Here is a 16,970-nt window from a genome sequence, read left to right as displayed (position 1 = left end):
GGATCTGGAAATTCTCTTGAAAACTTGGGACATAAACTTGGACATATCACCTTAGACTTGAAACTCAAAACTGATGTGACTGACCTCTGAATATGACTTAACTTTGTGACTCAGACAAAGCCTCAAACACTGTGAAACTGCAGCTGGATTGTACCATACTGAGTCTCATGCTGTATATGTGAGTCTTACCATGATACTTTTCAACCGTTTGACTTCATCCTCCTGCGCTCTATACGTGTCCAGCTCCTCCTGAACTGACTCTGCAACCTCTGGGAATGGACTGTAACAAACAACCAATTATAATAACCATATTATAATGATATTCAGTATAATAAGGTTAGTCAGATAAACTTAGACATCATCAGCATAGAGACCAATGTTATAATGTTCTGATACACACATACACATATACAGACATCCATACACCCTATTACTGTTTGGCACCTAATAAAGCACTTCCTCAATACAAATTTAAATAGCAAAATGTTTGAACATTGTTGTAGTTATTCCACAGTGTGACTCCAGAAATAGTAACACAAAGGTTTTTGCTGTTGTCTGTTTAAATTAAATACAGATTTTAGAAAAGTAAAAATGGGACATAAAGCGTTGGAAATATTAACCTTCCCAACGCTACTGAAAATTTATCAACTTTCCTTAAAAGTCATGTCTGTACTGGAAAACCAGGAGATTAAAATGAACACTATCAATACAGCCAAGAAGTGTGGCATCCTGGCCTTAAACATGTCTGGAATGGTATGCCTAGTCCAAATAATATTTAGCACCAAATCCCACATTTCTGTGCCAAGTTAAGATAAATTGTAGGGCTGTCAATGTTAACTCGCGTTAATCCGTCACCTTAAAATTTTTTATGCAATAAACCAATCAGGTGTGCAGAATGACTCAAAATCCTTGAAATGGCTCTGTCAACGTGCAGTTTGTCTATTCTGCACTCCAGATGGGTTAATTGCGTTAAAAACATAAAGCGTGTTAATCGTGATGGTGGATTAACACACGTTAACGCGGTAATCTGTCCATTCAATATTTGGTCAATGCCCTAGCTTTTATTGTTCAGTAAAAAGCACTTTCAGTGGTTACTGAGCTTTAATACCAGGACTATAAGGATGTATTCAATTATATCTTACACATATTAGTTGCACTTAAACTTGCAAAATCTGAAAAGAGGCTTTCACGTGTTCACAGATGAATGAACAACCAATATATGGGAAACATGTAATTTAATTCTATGATTATTCTGCTGATTATTCTGTTAAAAGACTTCAAAACAGGTGCCAGAAAACAGCCAAAAAAATAAAATAAAAATGTCAAAAAAGTCAAAGATATTTCATTTAACATCAAACAAAACAAAGAAGTCCTCTTAAGAATGAAGTTTAATTTAGAGTTGTTAGCATTTTTACTCTAAATGATGATGATCTAGACTGAAACAAAACACCACCTCTTTGGGAACTGACCTGCCCTTGTGTTTCTGCCAGAACTTGTCAGCAGCAGTCAAGTCATAGGTCTTCCTGCTCTTCTTCTTTGGTCTAGCACCAGCTGATGGCTCTGCCCCCATACCCTCCTCCATCACCACCCTGTTCAGATGGAAGTCCTGGTGGACACAGGAAAACATTTTTTTTTAGTATTGTTGGCTAATATTTTGTCCAAGTGCTATGATTATTGCTGTTAGTCGGTTATTTTGGTATGTTAGAGCGCATCACAGAACTAAAACTAATCCAGTTTTCTGGAATGTATTTTTTTATAATAAAACCTGATCAAGAATCCAGGAAAGCTATTCCAAGAAGAAGTATTGGTGTGCTAAAGATAATTGGAATGAGCTACAGAGCAAAGACAATCTTTCCTACAGCACATCGTTGCTAATTCCAGTACACTAAATGGCGCCAAACGCTGACAAGAACCATAATATTATTGTTGCCATGAAAACAGAGGAGGCATAGTAACAAACACTTGGTGTTACAATCCAGTCTCCTGTTGGGGGGGCGTGGTCAGGTTTACAGGAAATAGAGACGGAGATGTGGAGTCGGCAATGCTGCCATCTGGACTGATGCAGCACTTACTGGCAAAACAAGGCCACAAACAGAAATCCATCCTAAAGCAGGCTGACACTTTTTCTTTGTATCTTCCAACAAAAAATCAGTATGTTCAAAAGTTATAGTAAAGTGTCTGATTCAGACTTCTTTCAAGATTCTAATTTCAAAATAACTCCAACACAAACTAAGCTAAAATTGACTAATAACATCCATAAGTCAGGCAGGCTAGATGAGATAAATTCTGACGCTACTTTTATCATTTATATACACTTTTTATTTGTATTGTCCAGCAGCTTTCATAGACACCTACACTATCCAGCAATGAGGTCTGCCTTACCCATATTAATCAGATCAGATCTAGAAGTTTATTTGTGCTATGTTAACCAGATATGTAAAAATCTGACTTTCTAAAAATCTTAACACACTTGCTGAAGGGAAAGTGATAAAGAATAAATATGAGACCAAATGACTCCTTAAGAGTGATGGTTTTTGGGCTTTGTTTGCAAAGCTGAACTTTTATGAGAGCAAGCACATTTGTGTGTGTGTGTGTGTGTGTGTGCACGCGCTGATTACATAATACATCATTCACCTCTACATTCCAGGGCTGTCAGTATTAACCTCAACACCTCACTAGTTGACAGCACTCTGGCAAGAATTAGTGTGAGAATTAGTGTGCGTTGTGGGAACATGGGGATATGCGTTTCTGACAGTCATATAAATGTGACTATGATTCAGCAAGCCCCCATAATGTGCGTACACTCATCTGAAAAATAAAATACACCCTCCTTCAGTTCTAAGGTTTTATATATTAGGACATTAATAAAAACATCCAGTCCTTAGCAGTTCTTAAAATCAGCTAAATACAGCCACTGAAAAATACAACACACTACACCCGTTTATTATTTAACAAAAATTAAGCCAAGATGCCAAAGTAGTATATTAGAAATTAGGTGCACCGTTTCTGCTTCCATAGAAATTAAAAGGGTAAATAATAGTCAGGGGCAGATAATCAAGTGCACTTAATATAAAAAAAAAAAATTATTAAAAAAAATTGATTTTTTTTAATGCTAATCTCTTTTTTTAACAGTTTCAAATTTTTTCAGCTACAAATTAGATTTTTGTCTGTTTCAGACTTGAATTTGTGTTGTGGGCTTGTATCAAGGAGGAGGGACAGAGCATAGGAAAAATGATGGTAGGTCACTAACCCATGAGAGCTATGAGCGCAGTAGAGAAATCTAAGAATCGTCCATTTATTTCTCAATACTATATGGAAATTAGAATTCCCAAACGTAACACAACTTTAACCTTCTTTTGACATGCTAAACTGAGTAGCATCAAAACTCAAATGACCACTGAGAACTGAAAGCAAAACGGCTCCATTTTTATTTTCCCTAATTGTGAAGCATTTGTCACAGACCAAGCAGAGACTGAAAAATGAGGCCAGTGACATGCTAAAAGTTACTGTTTCTCTGAAAGTCAATTGAGTTTGACTCCAGAAGCGATTTAATCCCCACAGACCCCAATCCCCATGTTAAAATGTCCAAATTTAGGACAAACAACAGAATATTTTCAGCCCAGTACTTATTAAAGGTTTTGGTCTCTATAGATAGTTTCCCACTCCCACCAAAAATTGAATAATGAATAACTGCTTTCTTTTTTTAAAAACTCCTCCAATGGAATATTGGAAAGTTTAATGTTATGGCAGTGGCTGCTTTGATTGACAGGTGTGCTAACAAAAGAAGCTGTAGCTGTTTGTAGTCTGCTAGGAATCGCCTTCACTGAATCCAGCCAATGAAATGGACTCTACTGTGTTTGTGATGCACCATGAAATTTGTTGTGTACCACATGGTTTTGCAGCTTCAAAGACAAAAGGAAAAGCAGAAGTATTTCTGGTCATTCTCAGACAGGTGACTGACTTCTTACCAGCACATCATGAATCAGCGCCTGGTAGGTCCAGGTGTGATGGAGGGGCGTGGCCATGTCCACATTACGATCTACCAGGACAATCAGGGGTCTCTGAAAGCTAGAGGGGAGAGTATAATACTGCTGAGCGTAGTTAAACACAGGGCCAATATTTAAACTGGCAGAGAAAAAATATTGCATGATGGGAGATAGAGTCTCACATGGACTCAAAAACTAAAGTAAACCATACTGATTACCTTTTATTCAGTGGATATCTAAAGCAATATTGTCAAATATGTTAACATGTTGAAAGTCGATCTAGATCTTCCTCTAATATAAATACATACAGTATATACTGTGTGTTTTTCTACCATTTAACTCCTCATGCTAGTTGAGCAACACGACAGAATGAGAATGGTACAGACTAAAATAATAACTGAAACAAAGAAGAAAAATGGCATCACCTGATTTATATTCCCAATATTTATAATTTTGCAGAAACTAACATATTCGTCAAGAATGCTGACCTGAACTGTCCAGCAGTCATGCTGTCTCCTGTGAACAGACTGTTTCTGGCATCACGCAGGTTCTCACGGAGCTTTTTGTCCAGTTTCTACACAAACAAGTACACAATTCAACACAAAGCATTCATATTTCCACAAAATTATAAAGACTAAAGTGAATGCCTTTAATATTTTTCTGTCCAATGTGTTATTTTTGTTGGAAATCTTGGATGCTGGTATTCATAGGGATGATTTTTTAAAAAGAAACTATTCACCTAAATGTTGTTCCAGTTCACAAAAACAACAAAACAAAACAACCAGATTTGGGTTTCCGAGCAACCTCTTGCTGGAGCTAGGCCCAGGGGGATCAACGAGCATCTAGTGATTGGGTGTTAGCCCTTGGGGCCTGGAAGGGCTCAGCCGAAATAAGCCACATGGGCCACCCCTTCTATGGACCAACCACCTGTAGAAGAGGTAATAGAGGTCCAGTGGAATGTGGATTGGGTAACATTTGAAGCCAGAGACCATGGTCCGATCCCCAGTAGCTGAAACTTGGCTTTGGGTAACTGGAATAGGTAGCTAGTGGAGGAGGAGTCTGGGCTAGTACTTGAGGCCACTGAATCTGAGTGGCCATGTTCTGTACTTCCATTGCTGACATGGCTGTACGGAACAGCGGCTGCAAGGGGGATGGTGCCTGTTGTGGTGGGAACTCCCAAACCAGATGGTAGACACTGGAGGTGAAGAGAGCTTTCAAGCTAGAGGAGTCATCCTATTAAACATGGTTAACTTGAGGGACTCCGGAGGATACTGACAGGTACCGGCAGGCTAAGCGGAGCGCAGCTATGGCAGCAGCCAAGGCAAAAACTGGGGTGTGGGAAGAGTTCGGTGAGGTCACAGAGCAAGACTTTTGGTCGGCCTTGAAATGTTTCTGGCAAACGACTCAGGAGAGGAAGAGCAGGTTCCCATCAACATGCAATATAGTGGGGATGGGACTCTGCTAGTCTCAACTGAGGTCATAGGTGGGCAGTGGAAGGAATACTTTGAGATACAATGAGCGTTTTTTACATGTTAGAGTGGACTCACCACAGCAACCATTTCAGCAGCGTTTCCTCTAGGACAGCGGATGATTGGAACCGCACCTGGTCAACAACAACACACTTTAATGACGTCTCATTAAACTTAACAACAACAACAAAAAAAAAATAATGCCAAGTACCAAAGAGATACATATCTTTATCAACAGAATCACTAAATTAGAAGGTTAAAATGGTTTACAGACAAATAGAATTCAGAGAGATGTTTTCTTCCAATGAAGCATCACAACTTGGTTCAATGTTGAGCCACTACTTAATAAGAATGATGTGCAAATAGTGAGTTACAGGTAACTTTAGGTTGTCAAAAAAACCTTCAAATACTATACTGATTATTGTGGTCTAAAAATGTTGAGACCAGTTTTACAAATAAAAATTGACTTTAAAAGGTCAGTTTTACTGACAGAGTCAGAGATTTAGTCTAACTTTCTAACTGAACTTTCAGATCGACCCAGTGAATAGCTGTCCCAACCTACAGACCAACACACAATCCCCAGAAAATTCTGACAAAAGAGTTCACCATTACATGAAAAGCTTATTCATTCTTCTTTGGCTGGTTTTCACTGATCTAAATTGCCATGTGTGAAACAGTATTACTGTATATTAGTGAAGAGGACTGATTGCATTTGTGATTATAAATTGTTAACAGAAAACTAAGATTTCCACTCCCATCTACATACTTTGGCCACTGTGGTATTGTGCCAATTTGTCCTTACTGTAAACTAGCAAAGCTACTGTGGTTTTGACAGGGTCGAGGGAGTTTGACAAGTTGAGGAGTTTTTACCCCAATAATAAAAAAAGATTGCATTACCATCTAGTGGACTGTAACAGTAACACACCCAACTGAAAAAAATGCTTCAGCTAAAAAATAAACATTGTGAAATCCAGGTGAATTTGTAAGCACACAGATATCAGAGATTTGCCTTGGCTGTCATTCTATGAGCCACACTCACCAAGAGTGACGAAGAAACAGAAAAGACTGTCTACAATGGTGTCCATGATGGCCTCCATGTCTGTGTCCTGGATGTCTGCCCTGTTGATGGCTGCACAGGTGTGAAAAAACAGGCAAAGCAGAAACACTTACTCTGTGTTTATTTAAGTAGAAAAGGTGGCAGCTAAAACAACTATCATATACTTTTATCTCTTATATTGTCACTTGATTTTCTGATCTTCCTATTTAGCTTCTTCCGTGAAGCACTTTGAAACGTGACTCAATAAAATGTTTCATGAATAAATACAAATAAATTGTTTTATTAGAAAACAATAATATACATCTAAAAACCTCACAACATCAAAATGCTGTTTGAAGTTTCAGATTTGGTTTTAAGTTGTGGTCAAAAGTTTACATGCACTTGTAAAGAACATAATATCAAGGCTCTCTTGAGTTTCCTGTTATTTCTACAACTCTGATAGAGCGATTGGAACGGATACTTCTTTGTCACAAAAAACCTTCATGAAGTTTGGTTCTCTTATGACTTTATTATGGGTTAACAGAAAAAAGTGATCACATCTGCTGGGTCAAAAATATACATACAGCAGCGCTAATATTTGGTTACATGTCCCTTAGCCATTTTCACTTCAATTAGGCACTTTTGGTAGCCATCCACAAGCTTCAGGTTGAATCTTTGACCACTCCTCTTGACAGAATTGGTGCAGTTCAGTTAAATTTGATGGCTTTCTGACATGGACTTGTTTCTTCAGCATTGTCCACATGTTTTCAATGGGGTTTAAGTCAGGACTTTGGGAAGGCCATTCTAAAACCCTTATTCTAGCCTAATTTAGCCATTCCTTTACCACTTCTGATGTGTGTTTGGGGTCACTGTCCTGTTGGAACACCCAACTGCGCCCAAGACCCAACCTTCGGGCTGATGATTTTAGGTTATGTTGAAGAATTTGAAGGTAATCCTCCTTCTTCATTATCCCATTTACTCTCTGTAAAGCACCAGTTCCAATGCCAGCAAAAAAAGCCCCACAGGATAAAACTCCCACCACCATGCTTGATGGTAGGCATGGTGTTCTTGGGGTTAAAGGCCTCACCTTTTCTCCTCCAAACATATTGCTGGGCATTGTGGCCAAAAAGCTAGATTTTTGTTTCGTCTGACCACAGAACTTTCCTCCAGAAGGTCTTATCTTTGTCCATGTGATCAGCAGCAAACTTCAGTCGAGCCTTAAGGTGCTGCTTTTGGAGCAAGGGCTTCCTTCTTGCACGGCAGCCTCTCAGTCCATGGAGACGCAAAACACGTTTGACTGTGGACAATGACACCTGTGTTCCAGCAGCTTCTAATTCTTGGCAGATCTGGTTTTTGGTGATTCTCGGTTGACTCTTCACCCTCCTGACCATTTTTCCCTCAGCAGCAGGTGATAGCTTGCGTTTTCTTCCTGATCGTGGCAGTGACAAAACAGTGCCATGCACTTTATACTTACAAACAATTGTTTGCACTGTTGCTTTTGGGACCTGCAGCTGCTTTGAAATGGCCCCAAGTGACTTTCCTGACTTGTTCAAGTCAATAATTTGCTTTTTCAGATCCATGCTGAGCTCCTTTGACTGTCCCCATTGTAGCATTTGTGGGCGTTTGTATCCAGTGAGCCCTATTTAACTGGCCTCAGAGAAGTCACCAGCTGTAGTCACTCATAATCACTCAGAAGAAGTTAAGAGGCTATGCTATGAAGCTCATTTCACTGACAATTTTCTAAGTCACCAAAATTGCTAATTCATGTTGCTGTATGTATATTTTTGACCCAGCAGATGTGATCACTTTTTTCTGCTAACCCATAATAAAGTCATAAAAGAACCAAACTTCATGAATGTTTTTTGTGACAAAAGAGTATCTGTTCCAATCACTCTGTCAGAGGAAAATCAGAGTTGTAGAAATAACAGGAAACTCAAGAGAGTGTGTAGATTTAGATCACAAAGACAGAAAGGTGTGTGTGTTTGTGTGTGTGTCTTTGTTTTACCATGGTAGGAAATGAGCTCCTTATTTTGATGGCAGAGGATGAACATATCATCTTCCAAAGTGATAAAGTTTAGATACTGATCAAACACCTGAAACACAAACAGATATCAGCCTGATTAATTAGTGCTGGACACAATAATATTACACCTGCTCGGTGAATCTATTACAAAACCTGTGTTACTGAGCTGATAGAAATTATCCCGCAAAGTTGCAAAGAGAAGGAAGCAAAATGACCACAATCTAGCAATAATAATAATAATGATAGTAATAAAAGCAAAAGTAAAAAAATCAAATAAACCTTTTAATATTTACATTTGTCAAATGTTAATTTTCTGATTTTATTGTTATTTAATAAATTGTCATTGCCTTATTGAAATATTTTTGCATTTTAAACATTTATTTAGTTGTCACTGCACCAAAAAGGAGTGCTTCATAAACACAGAAAGAACGTAACCTTGGTGACTTGGGTAACAGCGTTAGCAGCCAATGCGGCACTGGCAATGTCCTCCAATTTACTTCTACTGATGGCAGAGATGAAGTTCAGATAGTATGACTCATACAGCTGGTTCCTCAAGTCCTACACACACATACACACACACGGAGAACAGACATGAAATTACAGTTAATATTTAATATTATTTTAATACAATGATGAGATTGCAAATATGATAAACACTGCATTTCTAAAAATTAGTGCGTAGTAGGCCAAAATATCTCAGTCTGACAAGTACTGATTATTGGATCATCCCTAAGTGTCCACACTATATGTGCCGCAATTTTAAAAAATGACATGACACAACAGAACCAAGACAACCTTTAAGAATTGGGATCAATTCATCAAGTTCTGTTTTTCCCTCCACACCAAGCAGCAGTACTTTGTTCTTTATTGCAAGCTAATTCTGTATTCTGTATTAGAGTATTCTGACAACAAAAATCCAGAAAATATTCCAGTTCGGGATGCTGAGTATCATCAGTTGCTAAGTGATGATTAGGGATGGGTATCGTTTAGGTTTTATCCGATACTGGTGCCAAACCGGTACTTTTGAAACGGTGCCGGTGCTTAAACGGTGCTCAAACCGGTGCTTAAAGAATGGAAAACACAAAAGTGGTCCAAAAACCTCTCATGTTCAGCTGTTTTTTTGTAAAAAGATAACAATGTTAGCCTTTTCTGCAGCTATGGGGCATATATGATATCAATCTTGGCTGGAAGCAGTGCTTAAACAATGGAAAAAACACAAACTTTGTCCAAAAACCTCTCATGTTTAACTGTTTTCCACTTTTTCTTTGGTCATTTTAGCCTTTTTGTCCAGGGTGAAGGGAGTATCTGCCATCAAACAAGAAGACAGCTGCATGTAACTATGATGGTGTTTGCTGTTCACCTTACATGCATTAATGTAATAACGTGGTTAGCCTACTCAACGTAAATTACACACGAACAACATTAAGCTACTCACGCAGAGAAGAACGGCTGCTGCTGCATCATCATCCGTCATCATTTCTGCTACACTGGCAGGGCTAGGGGCCAGGACTCTCCTCTTCGGGTTTTTGGGGGATGTTGCTAATTCCGGGTCCGATAACAGGCAACCCACAAGCAGTAGATGTGCTCGGTGTGAGGTCTCGCAGCAAGCTATCAAATACGGCGCATTTCTCGGCTTTAAAAAAAACCACTATGCGTCGCCAGGTGTTTCATCAGATTTGAGGTGTTACCTCCTTTGACAGTATCACAGTATCACCTTAAAGCACTTGTTGCAGGCTGCTGAGTTTGCATCTTTTGCTGTGAAGTACAGCCAGACTTTTGACCGCTTTGCCTTGGACATTTTTAATCTGTAGCTCTGCTCTAAAAGAACGTACGTACCTGGACCCGCCTACTATCCTTGAAACGTAAAATGATTGGCTAGAATCTAAAGTGTATCATTCCATACCAGTTGGTGGCGGTAATGCACCTTTCAGTTGTTTGCCAACCGCCAATAGAAATGTAAGGAAGAAGAAAGTGTATCACAGCTCAGGAAAAAAAGCACCGAAATAAAGCACCGAAATGTGCGCTGCTTTTCGGTCTGGTTACTACCGTTTATGTCAGAACCGGTGCCATCATGGCACCGGATACCGGTACCCATCCCTAGTGATGATAATTGATAATAACAATATTTTGCTGCTGCATTTTTAACCTCTAAGAACCTGTCGTCCACATATGTGGACATCACATTTTGGGATGTCTAGACCACAATATTAAATTTTGCACAATCAACCCAAATAGCAAAGAGAAATTAAAGATTCATGCAATTAAAGAGTTCAAGAGTTAAAGAGGCATTAGGAGGTTAATGAACTCATCAAATCACAAAAACACAGAAACTTGGGCTTAAATTTGAGAAGGAAAGCTGTGAGCTTTCCTCACAGATGACACAAACACAGAAAAATGATAAATCATTTCTCAATAAAAAGGAAAGGTCAAGCTCCAGAAAGGCAGACGAATAAACGAATAAAGCTGGGATTGTCAATGTTTTTATCAAACTTCTGAGTAGAGTAGATAAACGCACTCAGGCAAATAGCTGAGTCCAGCTTAATGAGATACTGTGTGTGATCACCTGACAAATCCTGTCGATGTTCTCCTCTGTGGGCATGACGAAATAAATAGCAGGAACATCTGGAATAGGATCTCTGTCTGAATGAAGCAGCCTGAACACACACACACACACACACACACACACACACACACACACACACACAAACACAAAATTACAACCTTTTTCTCTGTTAAAAACTGCAAAACGAAACAAAAGTAAAATTTGGGAAACAGCTGCCCCATAATCAACTGCTACAACGTTGTGCAAAACTCTTGTTTCTTTATATTTTGCTAGGAAAATGAAAAATTTGTAGCAATTATCATTGGCATTTTCACAGATTCAACTGAAGAAATGTGTTAATTCATTCATATCTTGAATCTATTTATGAATTTCTATAATGATTATATAACAGCAAGTTTTTTGTTATACACAACTGATTTCAGAAAAAGTGTGTGAAAGTTTTGGTGCCAAAACCAACTGAGGTAAACAGCTGAGGTGCGCCAGTGCCTTCTCTGAGAGGAGCATGTGACCAGCTGGCTTTGTGGTGATCACTGATGATGATGATTATTTTTGATTATGTAATATTTTGTTTTGCTGTTCTCTTAAAACAGCTCTATGTGTGTGTGTGTGTGTGTGTGTGTGTCCTACAGATGCAGAGTGATGCCCATGTCTCGGAGCTCTTTGACAGACAGCAGTGGGGAGATGATGTCTTGGCCAAACCGGTCATATATTAACACCTGCAGAAAAGGTAGAGATCAAAAGACTTTTTCTGACCCAGGCAGAAATGTGACTGCTTTCACTGTGTGAAAAGTCTGGCATGTGAAAGCAGTGATTGCTAGTGGAATGCAGATCTAAAGGTGAACTACTGATACATACACTGATTAACAGCATGAAAGAATGAGTTGGGGATGTGGGCTGATACTGACATCAGCTGATTTGCCAGCAATGTGGCTTAGGTTGACTACATGTGAACTATGTGAACTATAGAATTATTATGTATTTATTTATTAAACTTTGAGTTCACCTTGAAAAGCATGACATTCTTCATTACACAGTAAGCACGTACACTGTCCCTTCACCTCCTCTTAGAAACACAGGATGTGGATTTTAAGAGGCTGAGTTAATCCTAAATAAGATTTAACACACAATGCAGCACACTGCATTTTCTGAAGACATTGAGCTTTTATGTACGGCGAGTATGAGTCTCAGTATTTAAGTCATGATTTCAGGCTGGATGTTTTTCCTTGACACCTGTTGAGTTACTGCACTGTCAAAGTGACTTACCTTCCATACTGGCTCAGCTGCAGTGTTCTTCAGAGGAGGTGCATTGAAGTTCAACATTCGCTTCAAAGCGACTGCAGAAATGCAACACAGAAACTTTTACGTTAGGGAACACACAACCAGATCAGTATCCACATGGCTAATAAATACTGCTCCGTTAATATTAGCTTAACTGAGAAGCAGTTGTTTCTGTAATCAAAATGTTGTTTTAGACATCTCAACAAATACTCTTCTGAAATATGTCAAGGGTTTAACATGCTTTTTTTTTTTTAATGGTGAAACGAGCCTGGGGAAATGGCATGCCATATGACAAAATAAAGCCTAAAATCTTTGCATTTTAGGCTTTATTTGTCACATTTGTTTCTTAAAAATATCAATAATGACTATCTGCTATGATAATTATAATTGACTAACTGTTGCACTTTTGACTAAAAACGAAATTCTGTAGAATGTGATTTTAGTGTGTGGAAACATTTCTCTGAGCATTTCATAGACAAAATGTTTATTAACTTGAAACTAGACTACTGATGCAGTCCTCTGGGACTGCAGTAAACAGCTAGCTTTATTTTTTGCCAGCTAACGATTTGATAACCGCACTAATCACTGCAGCTCTAGATCACACATTGATAAATCTCTTTATTCACTGACCAGACTGCCCACAAAAATATTCAATAAATGTACTTAAATAAAAAAGTATATGCAAGAATAAGACATCCACATTCTCCTGTCCATCCAATATTTAATATTAATGAATAATATTAAAAAGCAATACAACAATAAACTGATCCAAACAACAAAGCTTACTGAAACCATAAGAGTATATTCACATGATGAAGAGAGGATCCATCCAGTGTATATGAAGCTAGAAACTAGAAATAGCTTAAGGCTTTCTTTAGAGTTAGCAAGAGGCTAGCTATCCGTAGCTATTTCCACCGTAGTAGAGCTAGCAGCACTGATAGCTGACAGGACGACGGGTTAAATTTGGGTAAATAATTTAACAGTGTGGTTGACAAGTTAACGTGTCTGTAAATATAGGAAAAATGAACGAGTTCCGCTAATAGTGAAACAGGAACATTAATGAAGTAGCTCAGCCCCTGTTAGTTTAGCACGTAGTTTAGTTTGTCAGCTATTTAAGAGGGGGAATGGTATCTCAGTCAGACTTCGGGTTGGTGGACCTCTCCACAGCCCGTCACCGCTGCTGTCTTTCGCCTGATATAATGCTAACGAAGGAAAGAAAACATTTTAACAAACCTGTCTGCTTCTCCCGGACAGACGCCGCCATGTTTGATGTTGTTAGTTACGGAGTGACTGATGACGTGGCACCAGCTCGACGTCAGCTCACACGTCAGAGAAGAGTAGAAAGTGAAGAGGTCTCACTCTGGTGCTGTTTAACAGAGAATACAAGAAAGAATGCAGATCATCAAAGTCAAGTTCCGTTTTCCAGTAGACCAATAATGAAATTTTTAACAGCTGTTTTTCAGAGTTATGTGGTCCTCACAAAACAGCCACTACAGGCACTGATTTAATAGAATATGAGGAATTGATTAAGAGTATTAAATATTTGAAATGAGCTCAGCCTTAAGCATCTATAGTAGCAATATCAATCCATATAGCACTAATAGCGAACATTCTTCTCCACGACAGGGGCAGATCTAGAGAAATTTTCTTAGGCTGGTATGAGGGTGGCATGGAAATCGAATGTGGTAGCAAAATCAAAGGCTTTTACACACATGCAGGTGTTACATTCTGTAATATGCATTATATATCGTCAAAATACATCAAATGCAGTAAGTATACACATGGTTCATATAAATATACTCTATAACTTTCTTATTTTCTTTAGCCCATATAATTAAACATTTCAGTTATATAAAACATGCAAATTTGGATTTTATGTACTGTATAGCCTATATAGTAAATAAGTATGTAGTCCAATAAGTATAAAATCCAGAAAGCTACACAACATAGGGTGGTTCATTTAAAAACACAAGTCTAACTTAATTTCAAGACTCAAGACTCAAGAAGTTTATTGTCATTTCGTATGGTGTTACTCAGCCTGAAATGAAATACTGTTTCTCACCAGCCTCTACAGCCTCTACAAGAATAAATACAGTTTAAAAAGAATAAAAAAATTTTTTATATATAAAAGCAACGAAAAAGGCACAAATAGCATGAAAGCATGATTTCACACTCTTTGTTGTATTAAAAATAACCAAATCGTTGCATGCTTAAACTTACACAAAATAAGTGAAATCTGCACGGTCATGAACACATTTTTCACCAACAGCTCAAAAACTATTAAAGATGTGAGTGAGTGAATGGAATAACTGCTATATTAAATAGTTTAAAAGTAATGTTTGAAAAGCGCATGCCAACTGAAAGTGTAAAGAAAAATAACCTTAAATAAATACCGCATCCTTAATGGATTTTAATTTAGTACAAGCAATCACTGCCAGTATGATTGTTTGTGTTATTATGTAATCTCTGTGTTAATGTGTTTTATCATCTGTTACAGGTTTCTTATTCATTTTCAGTTATATTAAATACATAAATTAAAAAAACACAGTGAAACAATAAAACTGGTGTTTCTGACAGTATTCATCTTTGCTGAGGGTCCACATAACCGGACTGGACCACAGTCCATCTCTTATTGCCCACTTTTTCATGCCAATCTTTGTTACAGTCTCCATTTATATTTTCCCCTTCCCTGACCAACATAAAATGAAAACCTCATATGAACCATTTAAAAGTCTGCTAAAACTTATTCAGACATCATTTCCGAAGACCACTAGTAGTTCAATGTGTGGATCCAAAATATTCCAGTTCTGTTGATAGTCTGGGACAAAAACCCTTGTCCAAGGGTTTCAAGGGTACACTAAACAGTCTTTCAGTGCTCCCCTGTTTTGTTGAAATTTCTTGTCTGAACTCTTCATTCAAACAGTTCAAACAACTAGATCTTTTGTTGAGAGACACTTTCCATCCAGTTCCATCACAATTTTTTGTAAAACCTCAAATGTGTACTTAGGCTTTGTGGGGTAGCTCAAGACCAATGAGTAAATGAGGCTAAATAAAATGGCGAATGCATTTGCAATGTTATGTGGTCATGAAGCACTTTAACACCTTCATGATTATTCCAACATCTTTAAGGTCATCTGTAGGTTCTGCCCCTTCCTTCTTAATGGTGAAGATTCCCAGGGTTACCCACATAGTAAGCAGGTCTGGCCCAGATCTGGTATTAAGCCGGCACTGCTGGCTGACTGTTGGCATGATAAGACGTATGTCATCCAGATATGGGCCAGGCCTGGCATAGATAGCACTCTTTATGTGATGGCATGCCATATCTGGACTGATTGTGGTTTGGTCCATCTGGCCCAGGCTCATAGAAAACGGGTATGACCCAGATCTGGCACCAAGCTGGCACTTCTGACTGACTGGTGTCATGGCAGGGTGTATGTCAACCAGATGTAAGCCAGGTCTGGCAGTGATGGCACTATTTATGTTCCTATTTTCTTTAGAAGACCCAAATGCCATGTTTCAATACTATACAGCTATGGTAGCCAACGTTTCAAATGCAGGTTTGACAGGTTTGTGAGTGTACACTTTATCCAAAACCTAGTGACGGTTTACCATGTTTACCACTGGGTGGCTGTAGCTCAGGAGGTAGAGCAGGGCATCTACTGATCGGAAGGTTAGTGGTTTGACCCCTCTCTCCTCTAGTCAGCGTGTGGAGACTTCAAATGTAGTTAGGAAACACTCAGTTTAGAAAAAGTGTGTGAATGTGGCATGTTGTATAGAGCACTTTGAGTAATATGTGAGAGTAGAGAAGTGCTATATAGAATCAGTCCATTCACTGTCTGAACTGAGTTTTGTCATGTTATTTTTGCACTATTATGTATGTTCCAGCACATGTTGTTATTACATGGCTTGATTAAGGACATCTGGGGCCAGAGCTGAAACTGTTCTGGGCCAGCACAGGGCCAGCAGTGTGTCTACAACTGGCCTTGTGCTGGCCCATGTGTGGGCCACCTCTGGCAAACCAGATCTGGGCCACCAAAGGGCCGTCATTCCTCGTGGTAGGTGGGCCATGTGTAAGCACATTGTGTGGGCCAGATCCGGGCCATACCAATTTTGCTTTGTGGGTATCTGCCACATTGCCTCCTGGTGGAGATCCTTTACATATCAAACTCAGGACCTGGTGTGGGTCTGACCGCCATCACAGTATTTATTTGCAGACTGGTGAAAGAGTATATGAGTTGAAAAGTTTCATGGAGACTGCAGATTTAGTCACCTTTGTTCACTCGTGTCTGGTTTATTTAAGAAGGCCCTGGTCATACAAGTAGATGTAAGAATGATACACAAGTGCCATTTCTTTTCACCTTGTAATGCTTTTAAACCCTTAAAACCGTATTCCAAAACACGATGCTGTGGGCAGCAATCAGCACGTCAATCAAAATAAACACCCTGAATGATGATTGCATATGAAAGCAGTTAAAAAATACCTGAAATTTCTAAAACTAGCAATAATTCAAAAACTAATATTACTAGTTCAAAACTGCCTTAGAATATTACTGTTGTTCATGCTATGGAAGAATGGCTGCCTAACACCAGTTTAAATTAGCAGCATAAGGACCCA

The 16,970-nt window shown here is 38.7% G+C and overlaps 1 protein-coding gene across 2 annotated transcripts in view; it reads right to left on the bottom strand.

Moving 5' to 3' along the window:
• Positions 1-13,716, bottom strand: part of scfd1 (sec1 family domain containing 1) — a 36,102-nt gene extending 22,386 nt beyond the window's left edge. The window contains exons 1-12 of one of the 2 annotated variants that reach the window (XM_085143509.1): positions 13,589-13,716; positions 12,341-12,411; positions 11,705-11,793; positions 11,078-11,168; positions 8,950-9,072; positions 8,497-8,584; positions 6,495-6,584; positions 5,534-5,589; positions 4,475-4,560; positions 3,969-4,068; positions 1,470-1,606; positions 190-280 (exon numbers count right to left, since the gene is read on the bottom strand). In XM_085143509.1, coding sequence (XP_084999635.1) covers positions 190-280; positions 1,470-1,606; positions 3,969-4,068; positions 4,475-4,560; positions 5,534-5,589; positions 6,495-6,584; positions 8,497-8,584; positions 8,950-9,072; positions 11,078-11,168; positions 11,705-11,793; positions 12,341-12,411; positions 13,589-13,619 — 1,053 coding nt within the window. In that variant the 5' untranslated portion in view covers positions 13,620-13,716. The other variant, XM_085143510.1, reaches the window with a different exon arrangement.
• Between the last annotated feature and the right edge of the window lie 3,254 nt (positions 13,717-16,970).

The sequence above is a fragment of the Neolamprologus multifasciatus genome, chromosome 19 (genome assembly GCF_963576455.1).
Source record: "Neolamprologus multifasciatus chromosome 19, fNeoMul1.2, whole genome shotgun sequence".
Lineage (NCBI taxonomy): Eukaryota > Metazoa > Chordata > Actinopteri > Cichliformes > Cichlidae > Neolamprologus > Neolamprologus multifasciatus.
Note: the sequence above shows the minus strand (reverse complement) of the source record. Positions and strands in the feature narration are given on the sequence as shown.